A 25,873-nucleotide genomic window follows, 5' to 3' on the forward strand; every position below is an offset into this window, starting at 1 on the left:
CAAGTCTTTAATGGCTATTATTTTATTTGGGTTTTATATTTCTATTCTATTTCAATTTACATTGTTTTTGACTCTCTTTTATGAAAATTAGCCATTTCATCTAAGTTCTCAAATATATTGGCATAAGGTTGCTAATAATCATATAACGTCTATGTTACTGATACTCTATGTTACTGTTACATTTTTTCCCCTTTGATGCTCATGTTTCTTCTCCTTTTATCTCTTTCTATAAAATAGATTTGTGTACTTAGAGCCTTTTTCAAAGAATTTTTTGGGTTTTCAGCTAACTCTAGTATTTCTTGGATTTTAATATCAATACTTTTAATCTTAAATCATTATTTTTGTGACGTATGCATTATATGTTAATGAACAAATACAAACAGAAAATTTAAAACAAAGACCAAATTTAGTAGAAGGAAGGAATTATACAGATCTGAGAAGCAACATTTAGAACTGGACATGGAACAACAGACTGGTTCCAAATAGGAAAAGGAGTACGTCAAGTCTGTATATTGTCACCCTGCTTATTTAACTTATATGCAGAGTACATCATGAGAAACGCTGGGCTGGAAGAAGCACAAACTGGAATCAAGATTGCTGGGAAAATATCAATAACCTCAGATATGCAGATGACACCACCCCTATGGTAGAAAGGGAAGAGAAATTAAAAAGCCTCTTGATGAAAGTGAAAGGAGAGTGAGAAAGTTGGCTTAAAGCTCATCATTCAGAAAACTAAGATCATGGCATCTGGTCCCATCACTTCATGGCAAATAGACGGGGAAACAGTGTCAGACTATTTTTGGGGGCTCCAAAATCACTGCAGATGGTGATTGCAGCCATGAAATTAAAAGATGCTTACTCCTTGGAAGGAAAGTTATGACCAACTTAGATAGCATATTAAAAAGCAGAGATATTACATTGCCAACAAAGGTCCGTCTAGTCAGTTCAGTCACTCAGTCGTGTCTGACTCCTTGCGACCCCATGAATTACAGCATGCCAGGCCTCCCTGTCCATCACCAACTCCCAGAGTTCACCCAAACTCATGTCCATCGAGTCAGTGATGCCATCCAGCCATCTCATCCTCTGTCGTCCCCTTCTCCTCCTGCCCCTAGTCCCTCCCAGCATCAGAGTCCTTTCCAATGAGTCAACTCTTTGCATGAGGTGGCCAAAGTATTGGAGTTTCAGCTTTAGCATCAGTCTGTGGTTTTTCCAGTGGTCACGTATGGATGTGAGAGTTGGACTGTGAAGAAAGCTGAGCGCTGAAGAATTGATGCTTTTGAACTGTGGTGTTGGAGAAGACTCTTGAGAGTCCCTTGGACTGCAAAGAGATCCAATCAGTCCATCCTAAAGGAGACCAGTCCTGGGTGTTCATTGGAAGGACTAATGCTGAAACTGAAACTCCAATACTTTGGCCACCTCATGCGAAGAGTTGACTCACTGGAAAAGACTATGATGCTGGGAAAGATTCTAAGTATTTCAGATGAAATTTATTCTTCAAATGGTCCCACAAGGAAGAAAGGGAGGTATTACTATCATAATCCCCATTTTACAGCTGGAATCCCTGTGAATGGAGATGGTAACAGCTAGCACATGGCAGGTGTATAATGCACACACTTACTAACAGCTATGAGCACATCAAGTAGAGAGTTCTAGTATCTTTCACAGGAGCCGTGTTGTGTTTCTAACAGTTGCCAAAGCAGATCAGCTACTGTGATTACTTACATGGCTTTTTTCCCTGCTTTACGGTATCATACTTTAAAGTCTTCCGGCTTGCAGAATGCTGACTTCCTCCTTCCTTGTGGTCTTTGCTGGCTGCCTTTTTCTTGTGGTCTGTCCTCTGTCATCCGTCCGATGTGTACTGTCAGCTCATTCATCATCTGACAGATTTACTAACTCACCCATCATCTCACCATTTACGAGCCTGTCCTCAGGCGCTCTTCCTCCACACCCCGGCTGCCACTCAACCTGATGTCCCTGCCGCCTGTCTCTGTCTGCCAGCCAAACCGGGACTGTTCCTAAGAGCTGCGAGGATCTCATTTGTCAGATAATTTTCTTCTTTTTTCCTTATTAATTTGCCTTTGATTATTTCTGAGATTTTCTTCTTGTTCCCCTGAGACAACCATTTTATTCATTTGTTTCTTATCACACGATACAATCCAGCCCTTGTCATTTGGAAGCTTTTTGGATTTTATTACTAAAAATACATAAGCATTGGAATTCTATCTTTTGTTTCTATGAGACTAAACCCAGGCAGGTTTTGCCCCATACAGAGTGACTCAGAATGTGCACGAAGATGACATTTACTCAGTACAGGCTCCCCAGGTGGCTCAGTGGTAAAGAACCTGCCTGCCACTGCAGGAGATTCGGGTTCGATCCCTGCTCTGGGAAGATCCCACATGGCACAGAGCAACTACTGAGCCTGTGCTCAGAGTCTGGAAACCACAACTACTGAAACCTGTGCACCCTAGAGACTGTGCTCTGAAACAAGAGAAGCCATACAATGAGAAGCCTGCACACCACAACTAGAGAGTAACCCCCGCTCTGTGTAACTAGAAAAAAGTCTGCCTAGCAACATAGGCCCAGTACAGCCAAAAATGAATAAACAAACAAAACTGTTTAGAAAATCAGGCCTAGGAAGTTCTAGAACAAATGCGAAACACTGCTGCTGCTGCTAAGTCACTTCAGTCGTGTCCGACTCTGTGCGACCCCATAGATGGCAGCCCACCAGGCTCCCCCATCCCTGGGATTCTCCAGGCAAGAACACTGGAGTGGGTTGCCATTTCCTTCTCCAATGCATGAAAGTGAAAAGTGAAAGGGAAGTCGCTCAGTCGTGTCTGACTCTTAGCGACCCCATGGACTGCAGTCTACCAGGCTCCTCCACCCATGGGATTTTTCAGGCAAGAGTACTGGAGTGGGGTGCCATTGCCTTCTCCATACTACTGGACATCAACAGTAGCACAAATACTTTGGTAAAACCATTTGATGTTATTCCATGACAATGAAAATACATCTCCTGACCAGTGCCTTCATGTCCAGGCCCATACACCAGCAGAACCGTTGCCCATATATATTAGGAGATTGGTATTAAAACATTCACAGCAGCTCCATTCATAATAGCAAACAATTACGTCAATGCCCACTTGTCCACTAAAGGAGAACAGGCAAATACACTGTGACATGTTATATATTAACATGATAGAATACTGTACCATTAATTATCAAAATAATTCATCTAGAGCTGCACATGCAAACAGGGATGACCTTACAACCGCATGACTGAAACAAAGCAAGTCATAGATGAATACAGATTGTGATTCCACCTATGTAAAGTTCCCAGGTGGTGCTAGCGGTAAAGAACCTGACTGCCAATGCAGGTTAGACGTAAGAGATTTGGATTTGATCCCTGGGTCGGAAAGATCCCCAGGAGGAGGAAATAGTAACCATTCCAGTATTTTTGCCTGGAGAATCCCATGGACAGAGGAGCCTGCCTGGCAGGCTGCAGTCCATAACATCACAGAGTTGGACATGACTAAATGGAAGGAATGATGCTAAAGCTGAAACTGCTTTACTTTGGCCACCTCATGCGAAGAGCTGACTCATTGGAAAAGATTCTGATGCTGGGAGGGATTGGGGGCAGGAGGAGAAGGGGACAACAGAGGATGAGATGGCTGGATGGCATCACCGACTCGATGGACATGAGTTTGAGTGAACTCCAGGAATTGGTGATGGACAGGGAGACCTGGCGTGCTGCGATTCATGGGGTCGCAAAGAGTTGGACACGACTGAGCGACTGAACTGAACTGAACTGAAAGTGACTTAGCCCACATGCAAAGTTCAAAACCAAATAGCAATGATATACTATTTAGGAACATGCACATATAGGACAAAAGAATGACGAATGTGGAATCCTTACTCTGAAGAGAAGCAGGAGATGAAATATGGGAGGCCCCAGCCCGGGCAACTCAGGTGTTTGATGTTCGCTACAGTTATGTTTCACAGTTTCCCTCACATTCTATTGCATGTGTCATAAATTCATGTTTAATTACATTTAATACATTTTATTTATTAATAAATCAATGTTAATATTTAATAAATATCTCACCATCTAAATGGAAAAATATTTTAAATCCAACTGCCAGTAGAATAAAAAAAAATAGCTGTCTACCTTTTAAATATTTGCATAAAGTAAACCACACTGAAAGCAGTATTTTTAGAAAAAACACAGCATAAAAATCAGGAGTACCAGCAAACATTTAAAAACAGAAAGATCAAAAGAATAACAAATAATTCACAAATAAATAAGAGATTTCACAATAAATAGTTTCCCTCATTTAAGCAGACTGATTTGTATGAGTCATGCCTTAAAAAAAAAGTCACAGAGAAACTAAAGTAAAAATGAAGGGAAAGATATCAGGTAAATTTGATCAAAAGGAAAATAACTTTGGTGCTTCAATTTTAGATGAAGCAGAATTCAAGAAAATAAAACATTAAATTGGGACAAGACCAGTTTATATTAGCAGATGCTGTGATCCACAAATAACGAACACTAGTCCATTTAAGGGTATAAAATCCAAATAGAGTTAGAAGTGATGGAAATAAGAAGCTGACAGAGACAGAGCTGTAGTGGAGGATATTTATGTAGATCATGAAGTGAAAGGCTGTTTGTACATGAAGATGAGATGAGCCTGACAGTGGCTGGGTGAGGGGCGGGAGAGGCAGAACTCGGGGTATTTTTCAGTCGTGTCCCTGCATTTTTCAGTTTGCCACAGCACAGCGGGGGGCAAAAGGCACCACTGAGACCTGTGTTTGGTGATGATGCCACACATATAAGACAGGTAGACAATTTCTTCCTAAAGTCAATCTCCAAGTAATCAATGCAACTGATTTTTAAAAACTTCTGTTAGTCATTAGATAATACTGCCTATACAGTGCTATTTGAAATCAATAGCAATCCATTTTTCTTACCAATTGTTGAACCACATAAAGTGAAGAACAAAATAATTAAATTTGAAACCTCTAACTCTTCTCATTCCCAATCAGAATCTCTATGTCTTACTACAAATTGAAACCTACAGCAATTTGATTCAACACACATAAAAATCAGGGTAAAATATAGGTGTTCTAATATTACCATCACTTACTGTAACCACATAAAATTATTCAGGTATCAGAGATAAAGTCCATGAGTAATATTCCTCATTAAAAGAGACTGGACATTTGAAAGAAAATCTGATAACTAATAGCCTATGCGTAACAATTTTTTAAAGCTGGGTAAGTGGAGATACTTCCTCAGAATTGCATATTAAATTCACTTTCAATTAATGTGGTTCAGCGTTTTCTTCTTATGATTTGTATGCTTGGTAATACTTTTAAAATTAACTGTGCCTCTGACAGACACACCACATACTTCTAAGCCGCCGTAATTTTTCTAACACTGTATCTTTATAACAGTAATTGCCTTCTTTCTGAAAGAATATGCGTCTGAATGTAGTGACACTTCATTTATTACTTTTCTTATATTACAGCTACCTCAGCATATTAGATTTCTTTCTCCCTTAACGACTTTTTTCTATTAGGAGACCATGAAGACCCCCAGGGCAGAGTAAGTCCATTAACGAGGAGGCACTTCAGAGGCAGCAGGAATTTCTAACATGGACATCAGACAGTTCTTGTCAAGAAGACATCTCGTCAAGATCAGGATATCTTCCATTTCCTGTGAACTACAGATGCTTTTTTAAAAATAATTTTTAAAATTTATTTACTTAATTGTTTGTGGCTGTGCTGGGTCTTCACCGCTGTGCAAGGCTTTTCTCTAGTTGCGGTCCACGGGCTTCTCATTGTGGTGGCTTCTCTTGTTGCAGAGTACAGGCTCTAGGTGAGCAGGCTTCAGCAGTTGTGGGGCTTAGTTGCCCCGAGGCATGTGGGATCTTCCTAGAGCAGGGATCGAACCCATGTCCCCTGTACTACAAGGAGGATTCTTAACCACTGGACCACCAGGAATGACTTCGCTGGTGGCTCAGACGGTAAACTGTCTGTCTACAATGAGGGAGACCCGGGTTCGATCCCTGGGTTGGGAAGATCCCTTGGAGAAGGAAATGGCAATCCACTCCAGTACTATTGCCTGGAAAATCCCATGGACAGAGGAGCCTGGTAGGCTACAGTCCATGGGGTTGCAAAGAGTCAGACATGACTGAGCGACTTTATGTTCACCTTCACGTTCACGGACCACCAGGGAAGGTCCTAGAATCTAAACTCTTTGAAGGCAAGACCATCACCTTGTGCTTGTGTCTGACTCCTTGCACAGTCCCCATGGCTTGCACAAGGTATTTTACTGCAACCACAGGCGCTGAGCCTCATCACTGGATGGTTCTGTGACCTCCTATGTGCTGACAGCATTTCTTATGTGTCCCAGACAGACACGATAAGGAATCAGCTACAAGTCAGAATCAGCCCAAGGTGACACATAGAGAGGTCATCTCCTGAAGGTCACCATGAAAGACATAACCAAACCTCCACAGTGGGACAAACTCTTCTGGAAATATCTTCAAACTGTGCTGGTCCAAAAGCTGGCCTACTAAGTGTCTTACCATAATCAAGACATTGACCGTGGTCTGAGGCTCCAGCTACCTACAACTCCCCTCAAGAGATATTAACCACTGGATGTGGGTTACACTTCACTTCACTTCAGTCGCTCGTTCCTATCCAACTCTTCGTGACCCCATGAACTGCAGCATGCCATGCCTCCCTGTCCATCACCAACTCCCGGAGTCCACCCAAACCCATGTCCATCAAGTCGATGATGCCATGCAACCATCTCATCCTCTGTCATCCCCTTCTCCTCCTGCCCTCAATCTTTCCCAGCATCAGGGTCTTTTCCAATGAGTCACCTCTTCGCATTAGGTGGCCAAAGTATTGGAATTTCAGCTTCAACATCAGTCCTTCCAATGAACACCCAGGACTGATCTCCTTTAGAATGGACTGGCTGGATCTCCTTGCAGTCCAAGGGACTCTCAAGAGTCTTCTCCAACACCACAGTTTAAAAGCATCAATTCTTTGGCGCTCAGCTTTCTTCACAGTCCAACTCTCATATCCATAAATGACCACTGGAGAAACCATAGCCTTGACTAGACGGACCTTTCTTGGCACAGTAATGTCTCTGCTTTTTAATATGCTATCTAGGTTGGTCATAACTTTCCTTCCACGGAGTAAGCGTCTTTTAATTTCATGGCTGCAATCACCATCTGCAGTGATTTTGGAGCCCCCCAAAATAAAGTCTGACACTGTTTCCCCATCTATTTCCCATGAAGTGATGATGGGACCAGATGCCATGATCTTCGTTTTCTGAATGTTGAGCTTTAAGCCAACTTTTTCACTCTCTTCTTTCACTTTCATCAAGAAGCTCTTTAGTTCTTATCCACTTTATGCCATAAGGGTGGTGTCATCTGCATATCTGAGGTTATTGATACTTCTCCTGGCAATCTTGATTCCAGCTTGTGCTTCTTCCAGCCCAGCACTTCTCATGATGTACTCTGCATAGAAGTTAAATAAGCAGGGTGACAATATACAGCCTTGACGTACTCCTGTTCCTACTTGGAACCAGTCTGTTGTTCCATGTCCAGTTCTAACTGTTGCTTCCTGACCTGCATACAGGTTTCTCAGGAGGCAGGTCAGGTGGTCTGGTATTCCCATCTCTTTCAGAATTTTCCACAGTTTATTGTGATCCACACAGTCAAAGGCTTTGGCATAGTCAATAAAGCAAAAATAGATGTTTTTCTAGAACTCTCCTGCTTTTTCGATGATCCAGTGGATGTTGGCAATTTGATCTCTGGTTCCTCTGCCTTTTCTAAATCTAGCTTGAACATCTGGAAGTTCATGGTTCATGTATTGCTGAAGCCTGGCTTGGAGAATTTTGAGCATTACTTTACTAGCGTGTGAGATGCGTGCAATTGTGCAGTAGTTTGAGCACTCTTTGGCATTGGGCTGGCAAAGCTTTACTACATTTTTAATAAAGAATGTGTCTGATGCATTTCTCCAAGGAAGACGTACAGATGGCCAATAGGTGCATAAAAAGATGGTTAACATTGCTAACTATTAGAGAAATGCAAATCAAAACTGCAATGAGGTATCACTGCACATCAGTCAGAATGGTCGTCACTAAAAAGTCTACAAATAACAAACGCTGGAGAGGGTGTGGAGAAAAGGGAACCTTCTTACACTGTTGGTGGGAATGCAAATTGCTGCAGCCACTATGGAGAACAGTGTGGAGATTCTTTAAAAAGCTAAAAATAGAGCTACCATATGATCGGGCAATCCCATTCCTGGGCAAATATCTAGACAAACTATAATTCGAAAAATACATGTGCCTTAATGTTCACAGCAGCACTATTTACAATAGTCAACACATGGAAGCAATCTAAGTGCCCATTAACAGATGAATTGATAAAGATGTGGTATATACACAATGGAATATTACTTGGCCATTTAAAAGAATGAAATAATGCCATTTGCAGCAACATGGATACAACTAGAGATTATCATGCTAAATGAAGTAAGTCAGACAGAGAAAGATGGTATCACCACATGGTATCACCTATATGTGGAATCTAAAATAGGACACAAATGAAACTTCCTACAAAATAAAAAGAGACTCACCGACATAGAGAACAGACTTGTGGTTGCTAAGGGGGAGGACCATAGGGGAGAGAAGGATTGGGAGTTTGGGATTAGCAGATGCAAACTATTATATCTAGAATGGATAACAACAAGGTCCTACTGTATAGTACAGGGAACTATATTCTATTAATATATCCTGTGGTAAACCATAATGAAAAAAAAAAAAAAGAACGTGTCTGATGGATCAAAATAATTTACACTAGAAAGTGATTTCAGGCAAATATGGGCACAATAAAGGACAGAAATGGTATGGACCTAACAGAAGCAGAAGATATTAAGAAGAGATGGCAAAAATACATGAGAACTATATAAAAAAAGATCTTAATGACCCAGATAACCATGATGGTATGATCACTCACCTAGAGCCAGACATCCTGGAGTGTGAAGTCAAGTGGGACTTAGGAAGCATCACTACAAACAAAGCTAGTGGAGGTGATGGAATTCCAGTTGAGTTATTTAGAATCCTAGAAGATGATGCTGTTTAAGTGCTACACTCAATATGCCAGCAAATTTGGAAAACTCAGAAGTGGCCACAGAACTGGAAAAGGTAAGTTTCCATTCCAATCCCAAAGAAAGGCAATGCCAAAGAATGCTCAAACTACCACACAATTGCACTCATCTCACATGCTAGCAAAGTAATGCTCAAAATTCTCCAAGCCAGGCTTCAACAGTACATGAACCAAGAACTTCCAGATGTTCAAGCTGGATTTAGAAAAGGCAGAGGAAACCAGAGATCAAATTGCCAACACCCAGTGGATCAGAGAAAAAGTAAGAAAATTCCAGGAAAACATCTACTTCTGCTTCATTGACTACGCTAAAGCCTTTGACTGTGTGGATCACAACAAACTGTGGAAAATTCTTCAAGAGATGGGAATACTAGACCACCTTCACTGCCTCCTGAAAAATTTATATGCAGGCCAAGAAGCAACAGTTAGAACCGGACATGGAACAACGGACTGGTTCAAAACTGGGAAAGTACGTCAAGACTGTATATTGAGAAAAAAAGAAAGATAAAGAAAAAAAGACTGTATATTGTCACCCTGCTTAACTTATATTTGCAGAGTACATCATGCAAAATGCCAGGCTGGATGAATCACAAGCTGGAATCAAGATTGCCAGGAGAAATATCAATTACCTCAGATATGCAGATGATACCACCCTTAATGGCAGAAAGCAAAGAGGAACTAAAGAGCCTTGTGATGAAAGTGAAAGAAGAGAGTGAAAAGGCTGGCTTAAAACTCAACATTCAAAAAATGAAGATCATGGCATCCAGTCCCATCTGTTCAGTTCAGTTCAGTCGCTCAGTCGTGTCCGACTCTTTGCGACCCCATGGACTGCAGTACACCAGGCTTCCCTTCTATCACCAACTCCGGGAGCTTGCTCAAACTCAGGTCCATCAAGTTGGTGATGCAATCCAACCATCTCCTCCTCTGTCGTGCCCTTCTCCTCCTGCTTCAATCTTTCCCAGCATCAGGATCTTTTCCAATGAATCAGTTCTGCACATCAGGGGGCCAAAGTATTGAGTATTCAGGACTGATTTCCTTTAGGATTGAGTGGTTGGACCTCCTTGCAGTCCAAGGGACTCTCAAGAGTCTTCTCCAACACGACAGTCCCATCACTTTATGGCAAATAAATGGGGAAACCATGAAAACAGTGAGAGACTTTACTTTCTTGGGCTTGGAATATTAAAAAGCAGAGACATTACTTTGCCGACAAAGGTCCATCTAGTCAAAGCTATGGTTATTCCAGTAGTCATGTATGGATGTGAGAGTTGGACCATAAGAAAGCTGACCATTGAAGAATTAATGCTTTTGAACTGTGGTGTTGGAGAAGACTCTTGGTCTCATGATCTCAACTTGAGAGTTCCTTGGACTGCAAGGAAATCAAAGCAGTCATCCTAAAGGAAATCAGTCCTGAATATTCACTGGAAGAACTGATTGTAAAGCTGAAGCTCCAATACTTTGGCCACCTGATGCAAAGAACTGACTCATTGGAAAAGACCCTGATTCTGGGAAAGAATGAAGGCAGGAGGAGAAGGGTACGACAGTGGATGAGATGGTTGGATGACCTCACTGACTTGATGGACATGAGTTTGAGCAAGCTCTGGGAGTTGGTGATGGACAGAGAAGCCTGGTGTGCTGTAGTCCATGGGGTCGCAAAAAGTTGGACACAACTGAGTGACTGAACTGAACTTAAGAAGTGATTTAAACAAATGTCATGTTTTAATAAAAATGATTTTTTGCAATGACCATTTCTAATTTCACTTGGCCTTGAGTGGTTTCATTATGTTATAATTTAATTAGTTCATTTCAGTCTCAGCTTTCTGGTTAGACTTATCTTCCCCTGATTAAATTTAATACTATCAATAAATTTAAAGACAAGTGTGCTAGTCTATTTTCATAAACAAGATGGGGGCTTTAGATTCTTCAGCTGCTTTATTAGCAGAGTAAGATACTGCCTCGTAAATATGGGTATACCCTACTTCCTCTTGTCCTCAGCACCAATGAATGAAGCCTTCATCTTTAATGTGATTGAGCAAAATACATTCTCCGGACTGTATTCAAAAGGCCATGATCTTGACTGTGAGAAAGCCCCAAAGTGGATTTATAGCGAATTTTCTGAATAAATGATGACTCTAAACACATTTATATTAAACACGTTAACCTTTAACTCATCTACATTTTTAAATAGCATATTAAAGTTGTATTTGTGCTCAATTCAATGGGCTTGAAAGAAAGCCCTACAGGCTTCCTATAAATTCATATTAAAGGTTAAAGTGATTCATACATTTTTTTTCCCCACAAAATATGACCATACAAATCTGCAGTGAGCCCAGGACTGAATTTCTGATGGGCACAGCAGGAAATACTGTTCCTAGTATAAAAATTGAAAGATACTTTAAAAAAGAAGTTAACATATTTTAAGCTTTCCTTCACTGGAAATGATCACCATAGCAATGAAGAGAGAGAGAGAAACCCTCATGCCGGCTGAAGCTCATTCATCATCCACTTCCAATTCCTTGGTATTTGCATGTTTCGAGACAAGCCGTGGGGCCAGAGCAGTGTCCGAGCAGACAGGCTCACAGAGCTCCTGGAGGCTCTACCTCTCGGACTGAACCCTAATCTAGTAATACACATTCCTACTGGGGCTGAAACAATTTAGCAATAAAGCTAAATCATTATCAGAGTAGACTAAAAAGCTAGATTCCTCAACCACTGTAACATAAAATGTAAACAGTACTAAACACATATTCCTACAGATTATTAGTTTTCAAAATATGTCTAATTTACTTTAAGAACTGTACTGAAGTGCAATTTGTTAATTATAAAAACAAATTCTAAAAATGTTTTTAACCCATGGTTATTAGCTTCTCAATAGTATCAGTTATTACAAGCAAACTAGTGGTCAGGTCAATACTACCCACTCAAGCTCTTTTTTATTAAGTATATAGCATTCCCCTTTTATCTGAAATAAATACATCTCAAGACCTCACGTAGACACCTGATATGGCAGACAGTACCAAATCCTATATATAACACTATGCCTGCATGTGTGCTAATTCACTTCAGTTGTGTCTGACTCTTTGCGACCCCATGGACTATAGCCCTCCAGGCTCCTCTGTCCATGGGATTCTCCAGGCAAGACTACTGGAGTGGGTTGCCATGCCCTCCTCCAGGGGATCTTCCTGGTCTAGGGATCGAATCTGCCTGCACTGCAGGCGGATTCTTTACCACTGAGCCACCAGGGAAGCCCATATATCACTATACACTTGTGATAAAGCTTACTTTAAAAGTCAAGCATGGTAAGAGGTTAACAGTAATAACTAATAATAAAATGGAATAATTATATTAATGTCCTATAATAAAATTTATGTGAATGTGGTCTCTCTTGAATGTCTTACTGTACAAATTTAATGCCTTTTCCTTCTTAACTAAGCACTCATCATGCACTGTGGCCATAACTTCTGCAGTTTGAGGTGTGATAGCAAAAGTAGCATGAATTTCTCTTTCCTTCTTCACAATTTCACAGATAGAATATGATCTGTTCTTACTGTGGATCTTGGCAAATTTGGCAGACGCTTTTTCTTTCCTTAAGAAGTCTAGCACTTTTACCTTTTCACTTAAAAGAAGCAATTTATGGTTTCTCTCTGGAGTATCCAATTGTTGGCATCACTACTCTTGAGCTTTGGGACCATCATTAAGTAAAATGGTCACTGTTCCAGGGTCACTGGAACACATACTATGACAGTCCATATGATAACCCAGACAGCTGCAGAGTGATGGACAGGCAAGATTGGCTGGACAAACGGAAGATTCACATCCCAAGGACAAGGCTCGGGATTTCATCACCATAGTCAGAACAGCTTGAAATTGGAAACTTCTGAATTGTTTCCTTCTGGAATCTAATATCTTTGACTGCAATTGAGGATGGGTAATTGAAACCATGTAAAGAAGGACAGTGGATGGGGGTGGGAGGGGGGGCTCCTATAATTCCTGTGATTATGTATGAAACTGTTTCCAGTATTAATAATATAAGCAATCACAAGACATATCACTGAATCTCTGAAAAAATGAGCTAATCAGAGCTATATAATCTGAATCGTAATTGGCATCTAGCACAATGAGAAACCTTTTATGGTTTGATGTAAGGAAGACAATTATCTCAATCATAGGAGACACTCATCACATTGAAAAAAACGAATGTGGAAAAAAGCCATGTGAACACACACACACACACACTACTGGTGAAGTGCCTGTGAGGCTTCAGCATTTGGAAAAGGCTCCCAGAAGATGCAATGGCAGAAAGTCACAACATCTTCCTCTCCCTGCATAACAGGCACCAGCTGGGAAGGGTGGATTCCTTCCCACCCCATCAGCCAGCCTGCTGCCCCCGCCCAGCCTTTTCCCCAATAGAAGCCCCCTACCCTCCGCAGCACATCAGTTACTCCAGGGGCTGGCTGGAGGGCAGAAGAAGGGTAAGCAGATTATTACCTTTGTGGTGATGGATGGAAACTAGGCTGTTGGTGACTGGCACACTGCAATGTACATGGAAGTACAAATATAAAGTTCACATGAAACATATGATGCTATAAACCAATGTCACCTTGATAAAAATAAATCTTAAAAAAATGAATCATTTAAATCAAGACTTCAGAATTTTTGAGCTGAGACTCTAGGCAAGGCACTTACCTTTCTAAGTATTCCTTTTTTTTTCTGGAAGATGGGGATAAAAACAGTGTATTGTACTCACAGGGACACTGTGTGGACAGGCTCGGGTATCCCTCCCATGCAGGGCTTAGCACGTAGGCAATGTCTGGTACGTGGTCCCTGTTAACTGTATTTTAAGGATGGGCCCTACATGTCGTGGAGCACAATGCGGGGCTTTGATTCAGACGCTTGGAGGAGGGGAACCCCCACATCCTGGGGGGAAGGAGGGCTTCCAGGGGGCAGCAATAAGTGAGCCCTAGTGAGTGGCCGGGCAGAGGCCAGAGGGGTCTGGGAGGAAGTGTCAGTTAGGGGCCAACAACACATAGGAAGCCCAGAGGGTCCAGGTGAGTCTGGGCAGGGAGGAGGGCTAAGATCACATCAATGCTCATGGTTCAGAGAGTGAGTTTTTTTGCTAATAAATCAAGAGATTTCATCGCCCTGGTCAACAGATAGACGAGTGTTCTTATAGCAGAGACAGTACGCTCTCCATCAAGACTCTGCCCTCCCTCCATGACGCAGGTGCCTCTGGGAGGGACCTGTCCAGGGAGGGACCATCTTTTCCAGCTTCCTCCCCAGCCAGATGTCCCCTGGGCTCTGTGACAAGCCTCCCTTCCCCCACCACACCCCCATGGTGTGCCATGCAAGTATGAGTGTCCCTTTTAGGCTAAGGAAGTCAAGAAGCACATGGTTCTCCGCAATCCTCTCCCCTTCACTGAAATGCAGGGGACTCCATAGGTCTGGAGAGTGTAGGACCCCTGGCAGAAGCAAGTGGGATCTCTGAATCACTGTGTGGGAGGAACAACCTGCTGCTTGGGAGGCCCTTCTGGACAGGAGCAGGAGGCAGATGTGCATGGCATTAAGACACTGAAAGTCTGGGGTCTGTGACAGCAGTTGGTACCACCCTAATCCAATCCCTTACATCCTTGAGTTGGTGAAGCAGTCAAACTAGGGTGTCTTCCTTCCTCCTCAGCTACCTGGAGAGCAGCTAGACTCACAAGGCTGTGGAGCCAGCATCTGGAAGGTTCAGCTGTGGCTGCTCCCACTAGGGCTGCCCTCCTGGTATGAGGCCCCCAGACCCACCCTATTGCTACTGACCTGCCCCCAGGTCATACCCCAGCCATCTGCACACAGAGTCCTGACCACTCAGGAGCCCCCAGCACATGCATCCTTCACGGTGAGATGCCCAGTCCTGTGAGAAGCTCTGTCTCCAGGCTGGGCTGGGGCGGGCATGAGGGTGGTGATGGGGTGGGATGGGCCTTCCTCCCATCCCCCATGCCCACCTGAAGGAGGTCACCTTTCCTCTGTTCAGAGGCCAGGCGGAGGGTTTGCTCTGTTCATACAGTGGGGACTGGTCAGAAGGGCTGGGTAGGCTGTCCCTGTGTCCCTGAAGGGGACCCACAGCACAGCCCCCTGACCCAGTGTCTGCCGCCACCTCCCTTTGCACAAAAGCATTAGCATCTTGATATACAAGCTGAGACTGATTTGAAAATAATCCAGCAACAGGCCTGGATAAAACAGGACCCGTCATTGTTGATGCTGTTGAGATGGACTGGGGTACACATATCTGAAAATGTCAAAATAAAAATTTAAAGAAAATTTCTCTATATTCTGTAGGAGAGGAGGTCCCCAGAAGGAAAGCACCCCTCCCTCCCAATGCCTTTTCAGGATGTGATTAATGGTTCCTCTCACGGAGGAGGAGGTGTTTACAAAGACAAGATTTGTGGGCTTTTTTCCTATTTTCATTAATATTTAGTACATGTCATTATCTCCAAGTCTAATCACTTAAAGAAGAGATTTTAAATAATTGATTACTACAAAAGAGGAGGCCGTCTTTTTCATGATCCATCAAAAGCCGGAAAACCTCTTCGCTTAGTCCTGATGTGGACATATAAATACATTAATGCACACGACGAGAAGCACACACACACACAGATCAATAGACACAAATTGGCTCTGGGTACTTTTCAGAGGGAAAAACCATCATCCTTGTCCCACCTCTGGTATAGCACGCCCCCTCCCCAGCACAAGGCCCCAGCCCCCTTGAGACAGGGCTCCAGGGGCACCTCTTTCTTCCTTCTTTCTTTCAAAGAAACACCTATGCAAATAAATATGATCACCATGCAGTTTCACAATCACCAAGACATGCAGAAAGGTAACATTTCTGGAACTCGGATGAGCTACACCTGGCCATGTGATCACACCCATGTGTGTGAGCATGTTTACCTGTTTACAGACAACACCTGTGTCCACACTCTTTAAAATGCCCGTGTTGGTGACATGTCCTCCAACAGGGCACGACCACACGGACATGAGTGAGGACCTGCAGAGGCGGGAGACCGGCTGGCGGGAGGCCGATGCCTTAAAAGCACTCAGGGCCACACGAGACAAGGTGCCACTTACCACAAGGGACAGGGGCCGCTTCCAGGAGACGACACCGATGAGGCCTGACAGCAGCACCTGGAAGAGAGAGCAGGCCGTGAGGAGCTGCCAGGACTTATCTGGAGCACAGCTCGAGCAGAGTGGTCATGGTGGAGGGTTCGTCCCTCCTACAGTCACGCCTGAGGCCACCGCTCAGGGCTTGAGGTGACTGGCTCACAGGGACGTCGAGAGCAGACAGGCTTTCTGATCGAGCCTCCCCAGCCTTCTCCCCAAGTCCTGAGAGACACGTGCCGTTTGATTCAGCATCACACAGAGCACCGGACACACTGCTTTGGGGACGGTGGTGATGTTCCCACTCTCTGGTCATCTGCCACCTGCATGCAAACCCACAGGCCCCCTCTGCCCTCCCTCATCTGGGCCCCTGCCCCTGCAGGGGCCTCCTCTTCACTCCCACCCACCAAGGAGATTCCCACACTTCTCACCCTGGCTCTGAGCTGCCTGCTCCTGGCCCCGCCCGTTCTCTGGCCCCCAGACCCACCAAGCATGTCCCCCCAGCACATCCCCCGCAGCACCCCGTCCACCCAGGCTCCCCTATGTCTGCTGCCTTCAGGAGAACCATCCTCGGCTCCTGGCCCACCTTTCTCCTGGGCTGCCGCCCCAGGCCCCCATTAGACCCATGCTCCCTGCTGTCCACATTCCCAGTCTCCTTATGTCCAGGAAAGGCCACCAGATCACGGAGACACAGCTGCTCCTCACCCACTGCAATCTGCCTTCAGGGGGGTCACCAAATGGGAGAGATGGGCCGTCGCTCCTTGACTTTCCATGGAGGGCCTGGGCCAGGCTGGAGCGGCCAGGCTGCACTTGCCCCCTAGAATTCCAAAAGGACTGAGCCCCAGGCTCGGAGGAGAACACGCAACTGAATGGACCCACAAGGTCCCATTGTTGACAGAGCCCAGTTCACCCCTGGGACCTCGGCACAGAGCAGAACCAAGTCTCACATCCAGTAGCCTCCAGCTATCCACCGAGAGCCACACTGGTCTCAGACGTCCAGCAACACCCAGACCAGTGGTCTCACATGAAAAACATTAAACCTTAACCACACACACAGATAAAGATGAACTAAAGAGCTTCATCGTGTGCTGCTCCCAAGCCTGTCATATCTGCCTCCTCTCTGCAGTGCACACACCGCTTCCACATACAGCCGATGCTGCAAACATTACCGACAGCCGTGTTCCCACCTCTGAACTTCCTCACTCCATGATGCCCCAGCCCATCCCCCTCCATCACAGAACTGCTGGCTGCTGTCTCCTAGGCTCTCCCAGGGCAGGTTTCCATCACGCCTCTCCACGCACCTCTGAAGCTGCTCACTTCCCTTCTCATCCCACATTCCACCTCTCAGAACCTGCTCTGGTGCCCAATGCGTCCTTCCTCCATGGACACACGACTCCCCCAGGTCATGTTCCGATGGTAAGCTGGCATTCCTCCTAAGGACATGCTGCTGAGACTCACTGTCACTCCGTGCCCAAGAGCACAGACCCTGACCTCTCGTCTCCACCTCCAACCTTCTTCTGGAGGGTCCACATTTCTGCCAACCCCGCCATCCTCATCTGAGCCATGGTGTGTTTAGGACCCGCTATTCTGAGGCTGGGTCTGCTCTTCCTCTCAACACCTCTCCCCTCTGCCTGCGCTGGCCCTCAGGATTCACCTACCTGGATGGGGGCACTCCGCCACTTACCTACCTCTGCCCCCCACTCACTGGAGCCTTGCTGGATGTCTCCACCAGGTGCACGTCACCTTCCTGGCTGGACCTGATAATCCCACATAGTCTGGTCCCTGATTCCCCATAATCACTGCCCAGGGGGACTCTCCACTCCTGTCCTGGCCATTGTGGGCACCAAAGTCACAGCATTTCTCAAAGGGAACCCCTATGGGCTATCTCCCCTCCACACTCAGCACTCCCCTCCTGTCGCTGGCCCCCTGCCTCAGCCCCACCCCTTTCTCTTCCCTCTGATGACGGCCAAGCTCTGGGGGCCCGGCTCTGACCCCACCATTGCCCCCAGGATGGGACCTCCAGAGTGCCCTCTGTTTGCCCTTCATGACGATACTGGCTGTGCCCAGACTGAGCCTGTAGGGAGGCTGAATGTTCTCCAACCATCTCCCAGAAGATGTCCACTTAAGCTCTGCCTTCTTCCCATTCTAATAGACAAAATCTCACCCATCCTCTGAGACACAGCCCAATACCTCTTCACCCAGGAAGGGTCCAGGAATTCAAGTGAACCTAGGGGCCCCACTGAACTCTCCAACCACCCAAGACCTCTCAAGACCTCTCTGATATGCGAAGACAGAACTCCCTCATCTTCTAAGGTGAAGCTGCCAAAACTATCAAATCTCTACAGTGACCAGCCCACTTAAAACAAGGATGTCACCACCTTCCAAAGAGCAAGGGTTTCTAAACACAAAGGAAATTAATAGCACTTATCTTAGGCCACAGTAAAAATTTCTCAGCTTTTCCTATCTTCATCATGAAGTCACTTATTCATTTTTTGGGCTGTGCCAGGTCATGGCTGCAGCAAAGGGGGTCTTTGTTGCAATATGCGAACTCTTAGCTGTGGCATGAGGGGTCTAGTTTCCTAATCAGGAATCAAACTTGGGTCCCCTGCATCTGAAGCACTGAGTCTTAGACACTGGACCACCAGAATTCCCCGTAATGAAGTTATCATTCTCAAAAATATACCAAATAATTTTACTTCCAGCAAACATGGACAATTTGGCTTACTGAGTATAATTTACATTTCTGAATGTCATTAATAACTATAATTAGGAATGGATCCAAGCCCCTATACAAAGGCAAAGAATAAAACCACCACACGCAGTGAGGCAGGCAGATGCTGACTTTGTGTAATGCCGTCCCCTTGAGTGTAAGTAAGGTGTGCTATCCCCTGACCCTCCCCAGGGATTGCATCCTGACATAATGTTGCCCTGGTAATACCCTGACTGCAGCCTTGTGGGACCCTGGCCAGGTGATCCTGCTAAGCCATGTCCAGATTCCTGACCCTAGAGATCTGTGAGATGATAAATGGGTGTCATGTTAAGTTGTGAAGTTTGCAGTAATTTGCTGTGCAGAAGAAAATGAATTGTTATTGACTGATTGTCTGTGTCTCCCCAAACCCGTACTGTCAAGTCCTAACCCACAAGGTGCTGGTACCTGGAGGTAGGACCTTCAGGAGGTGATCAGGGTTAGACTGGGGCCTCATGATGGCACAGCAGGATTATAGGAAGAGAAGGAAAGGATCTCTCTCCACATGTACATACTGTGGAAAGGCCACGAGGCACAGAGAAGTGAACTGTCTACAAGCCAGGAAGAGGGCCTGCCCTCCACAGAACCTGCCCACAGCAGTATCTTGATCACTGACTTCCCAACTCCAGAACTACAGGAAAATACATTTCTGTTTAGTTGACCCAGTCTATGATATTTTTTATTTAATTTTTGTTTTATGTTGGGGCATAGCTGATTTTGGAGAAGGAAATGGCAATCCACAACAGTATTATTGCCTGGGAAATCCCATGGACTGAGGAGCCTGGTGGGATACAGTCACTGGGGTCACAAAGAGTCGGACACAACTGAAGCGACTAAAACAATGAAACATAGTTGATTTACAATATTATGTTAGTTTCAGGTATACAACAAAGTGATTTAATTATACATATACACATATCTGGGGTTCCGTAGTGGCTCAGAGAGTAAAGAACCTGCCTGCCAATACAGGCAGATGTAAAAGATGCGGGTTCAATCCCTGGGTCAGGGAGATCCCCTAGAGAAGAGAAAGGCAACCCACTCCAGTATTTTTGCCTGGAGAATCCCAAGGACAGAGGAACTTGGTGAGCTACAGTCCATGGGGTCGCAAAGACTCAGACACAACTGAGTGACTAACACACGCACACACAAATATCCATTCTTTTTCTGAAATTTTTCCTATATAGATTATTACAGAATATTGAGTAGAGTTTCCTGTGTTTTACCAGTAGGTCCTTGTTGATTACCTATTTTATATACAGTAGTGTATGCATATTAATCCCAAACTCCTAATTTATCCCTCCAGCAACACCCTCCCCCTGACTTTTCCTCTTTGGTAACAAAAAGTTTGGTTTTGCTAACTGTAGGTGTGTTTCTGTTGTGTAAATAAGTTAATTTGCATTATTTTTTAATTCTACATATATGTGAGATCATGACATTTATCTTTGACTTACTTCACTTAGTATGACAATTTCCAGGTCAATCCATATTGCTGCAAATGGCATTATTTCTGTATATTATTTCTATATTTCTATATTACTCCAGTCTGAGCTTACTAATACACTAACACATCCAATGAAGACGAGTTTTAGCAAACTCTGGGAGACGGTGAAGAACAGCGAAGCCTGGCGTGCTGCAGTCCATGGAGTTGCAAAAGTGAGACAGGACTGAGCGACTGAACAACAACAACAACAAACACATCCAGGGTAGGATGCTGTTTTTTTCCCTAAACATCCCCTCTCCTTCTGTGTCTGCTCCCAGGAGGAGCAGATGTCTCTGCTCTCTGATACAGAAACACCAGCACCAGCTCTAACAAGGGCGGGGGGACATTGGAGTGGGGAGGAGACTTTTCAAGAGCAGATGCTAGGCCTCCCCCTCCCTGAGAATTCCTGTTCCCGTCCCCATGGCAACGGGGGAGGGGATGGGGGGAGGGGGGAGGGAACCATATCTCTGCTGGTCTTAGCCTGAACTACTGTTTGCTTAGTCCCAGTAACAGGCAGGATGGTGCTCTGCCATCTCGGTAGTTTTGCAGGTTTACTTCGTCCCATTCCTGTGAGGAGCAAGATCCTGCATCTAGCTGGCCGGAAACCACCACACCTTCTGTAACCCCTGTCTCATTTAAATTGCCAGGATTCTTATTAGCAGTCTGCAGTTTACAACACTGAAGAGGGTCAGAGAAGAGGAACAGACAATTGAGTAGCTGTGAAAGCAAAGCCGAGGAGACTAGGAGAGGCATGAAGCTGCTCAGAGAGAAGGGTTAACTCTCCCAGCACCTGCGAGGTGCTGTGAGGACGGACGCCAACTGGCTCTCTTCTCCACTTCCTCACCCAGCATAAGAGAGGCGAGAGATAAAATTAGAAAGAACTTTCTGCTGTTGAGAGTAATGAGGAGGGAGATGAGACCATGAAAAGGAGAGGCATCTTCAGAGTAGAAGTCCTCCTGTTTGACTGGTGCTGCCCCGGGACACGAAGCCGGGAATAAATGAAGCCTTTATATCTTGTCTGGAAGACTAAAAAGTTCCTTTGCTGCCTAAAATCAGGAACTTCCCCCAGATCTTCCAATAGGGTTCAGAGGCAAATGGTAATGCAACATTTCAGGTAGTGAAGCAAGTCCTTCCAGAATGCAGACCTGAGAGCCAATTAAACTATTTCACAAAACATACGGCTGGCAGCCCAACAGCTACAAGTGATACAGATTTACCACTAAAAAGCCATCATTTACATGTCTGGAGAAAGACCTGTTGCTGCAATAAGGGTACAGATAGTATTCTGAGCTGCCCAAGCATGGGTGCTCAGTTGCTAAGTTGTGTGTGACTCTTTGTGATCCCATAGACTATAGCCCGCCAGGCTCCTCTGTCCATGGGATTCTCCAGGCAAGAATACTGGACTGGTTGCCATTTCCACCTCCAGAGGGATCCTGACCCAGGGATAGAACCTGTGTCTCTTACACACCCTGCACTGGCAGTCGGGTTCTTTACCAGTGAGCCACCAAAGAAGCAAAGCTGTCAGCTGATGACAAAGTTGCCCCCTGTAAGAAAAAAAAGCGTAGCATCATATAAATATTATAAATAACTCAGGAGTCAAAAGAAAATCAGAGCTGAGATACACACCACATGTTCTGCCGCAATGTGTGTCTCCTAGATGCAAATCAGCTCGTGTGTGTGTGTGTGTGTGTGTGTGTGTGTGTGCCTGCATGCATTCACGTGGAGGCACAGTCCTATCTGACTCTCTGCGACTCCATGGACTGTAGCCTACCAGGCTCCTCTGTCCATGGGATTTCCCAGGCAAAAACACTGGCGTGGATAAGCCATTCCCTTCTTCAGGGGATCTTCCCGACCAAGGGATGGAACCCTTGTCTCTTGTATCTCCAGCATAGGCAGGTGGGTTCTTTACCACTTGAACCACCTCAGGGTACCAAATTCATGTGTCTCGCCTCTGTCCATAAGATGCAGCCTTCGCTGGTGCTATTTACTCTGAAATTAGGGTAGTTACTAGACCTAGTACTAGATTTTCTTATGTGATGAGTTAGTAAATGAGCACATATATTACTATGACACTTCTTAAAATAATTTAAAAGTATTTTTAAATAATACTTTGTAATCCTATGTATTTTATTTCATGCATTTAAAACCCTCATTCTGAGAAGGGCTCCGAAGGCTTCCAGAGACTGCTCTGCCAACAGTTAGGAACCCTAAATTTACAAGTCTATTTAGTGCAGATCTTTTAGTGGCAAATCCTCTTTTTTTGTTTATCTGTAGATTTCTTACTTGACCTCATACTTGGAAAATAGTTTTGCTGGATATACAATCCTAGCTGGACAGTTTCTTCTCTGAAGAGTGTGAAGACGTTACTTGACTTTTTGGCTTCCGCTGTTGCCATCAAGGAGTTGGCTGCTGTCACACTGCTGTTCCTTGAGAGGTGCTACTGCTCTCACTCTGAAGATTTTTAAAGCTGTCTCCCTGCCCTTGGGGGTCCTGAAGTTTTTGCGTGGTATGTCTATGTGTGCCATTTTTGCTTTATAATCCTCCTTGAGATGTCCTATGTTCTGAAGGTGCCTCCCAGGCAAAGAACTCGCCTGCCAATGCAGGAGACACAAGAGCCGTGGGTTCTGTCCCTGGGTTGGGAAGATCCCCTGGAGGAGGGGATGGCAAACAACTCCAGTATTCTTGCCTGCAGAATTTCAAGGACAGAGGAGTCTGGTGGGTTACAGTCCATGGGGTCACAAAGAATCAGACATGACTGAAGTGACTGAGCATGCATGCACATGCTTCTGAATCTGTACATACATGTTTTTCACTAGTTTGGAGAGTTTTAGCCAACATCTCTTCAAATATCATCTCTTCTACATTCTCGCTGTCAGGGACTCCGACAGCTACACCCTGATCCTTCCTACTTCATCCTCCAATCCCTTAGTTCTTCTTTCACCCCTTCCACACAAATGCTGCTCAGTATTCCGTTCTGAATAGTTTTTTCAGGTTATTTTCCAAATGACTAACTTCCCTGCTGGCCAGCTGTTAAACATGTGCATCAAAAATGGCACAGACCTAAACCCAACCAGGAGTCTCCAGCTCAAAGTGGGGGCCCTGGTCAACCTGCAAAACCTTAAAAAGAAAAGAAACTAGGCTAATGCCAACCATGAACTTCTGGGTGCTTCTTTATGTAGCATCATCATGGCAAGAGCCAATGAACATATCCGTGGTTTCAGTTCAGTTCATTTCAGTTCAGTTGCTCAGTCATGTCCAACTCTTTGTGACCCCATGGATTGTAGCATGCCAGGCCTCCCTGTTCATCACCAACTCCCAGAGTTTACTCAAACTCATGTCCATTGAGTTGGTGATGTCATCCAACCATCTCATCCTCTGTTGTCCCCTTCTCCTCCTGCTTTCAATCTTTCCCAGCATCAGGGTCTTTTCAAATGAGTCAGTTCTTCACATCAGGTGGCCAAAGATTTGGAGTTTCAGCTTCAGCATCAATCCTTCCAATGAATATTCAGGACTGATTTCCCTTAGGATGGACTGGTTGGATCCCCTTGCAGTCCAAGGGACTATCAAGAGTCTTCTTCAACACCACAGTTCAAAAGCATCAATTCTTCAGCACTCAGCTTTCTTTATAGTCCAACTCTCACATCCATACATGACTACTTGAGAAACCATAGCTTTGATTAGACAGACCTTTGTTGGCAAAGTAATGATTCTGCTTTTCAATATGCTGCCTAGATTGGTCATAACTTTTCTTCCAAGGAGTAAGCATCTTTTAATTCCATGGCTGTACTCACCATTTGCAGTGATTTCTGGAGCCCCCAAAACTAAAGTCTCTCATTGTTTCCATTGCTTCCATGGTTTCCATTGCTTTTCATCTCGTCCATTGTTTACATTGCTTTCCATGCTTCCATTGCTTCTATTTGCCATGAAGTGATGGGACCAGATGCCATGATCTTAGTTTTCTGAATGTTGAGCTTTAAGCCATCATTTTCACTCACCTCTTTTACTTTCATCAAGAGGCTCTTTATTTCTTCTACGCTTTCTGCCATAAGGGTGTCATCTGCATATCTGAGGTTATTGATATTTCTCCCGGCAATCTTGATTCCAGCTTGTGCTTCTTCCAGCCCAGCGTTTCTCATGATGTACTCTGCATAGAAGTTAAATAAGCAGGGTGACAATAGACAGCCTTGACGTACTCCTTTTCCTATTTGGAACCAGTCTGTTGTTCCATGTCCAGTTCTAACTGTTGCTTCCTGACCTGCATACAGATTTCCCAGGAGGCAGGTCAGTTGGTCTGGTATTCCCCTCTTTTTAAGAATTTTCCACAGTTGGTTGTGATCCACACAAAGGCTTTGGCATAGTCAATAAAGCAGAAGTAGATGTTTTTCTGGAACCCTCTTGCTTTTTCCATGATCCAGCAGATGTTGGCAATTTTATCTCTGGTTCCTCTGCCTTTTCTAAATCCAGCTTGAACGTCTGGAAGTTCATGGTTCATGTACTGTTGAAGTCTGGCTTGGAGAATTTTGAGCATTACTTTGCTAGCATGTGAGATGAGTGCAATTGTGCAGTAGTTTGAACATTCTTTGGAATTGCCTTTCTTTGGGACTGGAATGAAAACTAACCTTTTCCAGTCCTGTGGACACTGCTGAGTTTTCCAAATTTGCTGGCATATTGAGTGCAGCACTTTCACAGCCTCATCTTTTAGGATTTGAAATAGCTCAACTGGAATTCCATCACCTCCATTAGCTTTGTTTGCAGTGATGCTTCCTAAGGCCCACTTGACTTCACATTCCAGGATGTCTGGCTCTAGGTGAATGATCACACCATCATGATTATCTGGGTTGTGAAGATCTTTTTTGTATAGTTCCTCTGTGTATTCTTGCCACTTCTTAATATCTTCTGCTTCTGTTAGGTTCATACCATTTCTGTTAGGTCCATACCATTTCTGTCATTTCTGTGGTTTAAGAAGAATATATAATTGGAGACCAATTACACATGGGCATGATATTTTATAATATGCTCAGTAAACAAAGGGCTTCTCAGTTCAAAAAGTGATCAGTTACATTAATGAGAAAAAGGAACAACTCAACTGGAAAAAATGGCAAAGGATTCTGAATAGGAAATTCACATTTTTAATGGGCAATAAACATATAAACGGATGCTTAAGCCTTAATTCTGATTTTTTCAGAGCAAGCCAAACGATTAACATTTTTATCAGTCAGACTGCCAATGATTTTTGGTGAAGTTTGATTGAACCCAGTGGTGCCAAGGACAGAGTGGAAGGTGGGGGAGAGTTCCTCTTGAACATTACGGATGTTGATATAATTTGATGTAGCCTCC

General features: G+C 44.4%; 1 protein-coding gene across 1 annotated transcript in view; it reads right to left on the reverse strand.

Moving 5' to 3' along the window:
• Positions 1 to 25,873, reverse strand: part of ENTREP2 (endosomal transmembrane epsin interactor 2) — a 241,270-nt gene that overhangs the window by 104,897 nt on the left and 110,500 nt on the right. The window contains exon 2 of the mRNA XM_070775270.1: positions 16,281 to 16,337. Coding sequence (XP_070631371.1) covers positions 16,281 to 16,337 — 57 coding nt within the window. The remainder of the gene's footprint in view (positions 1 to 16,280; positions 16,338 to 25,873) is intronic.

The sequence above is a fragment of the Bos indicus genome, chromosome 21, assembly GCF_029378745.1.
Source record: "Bos indicus isolate NIAB-ARS_2022 breed Sahiwal x Tharparkar chromosome 21, NIAB-ARS_B.indTharparkar_mat_pri_1.0, whole genome shotgun sequence".
Classification (NCBI taxonomy): domain Eukaryota; kingdom Metazoa; phylum Chordata; class Mammalia; order Artiodactyla; family Bovidae; genus Bos; species Bos indicus.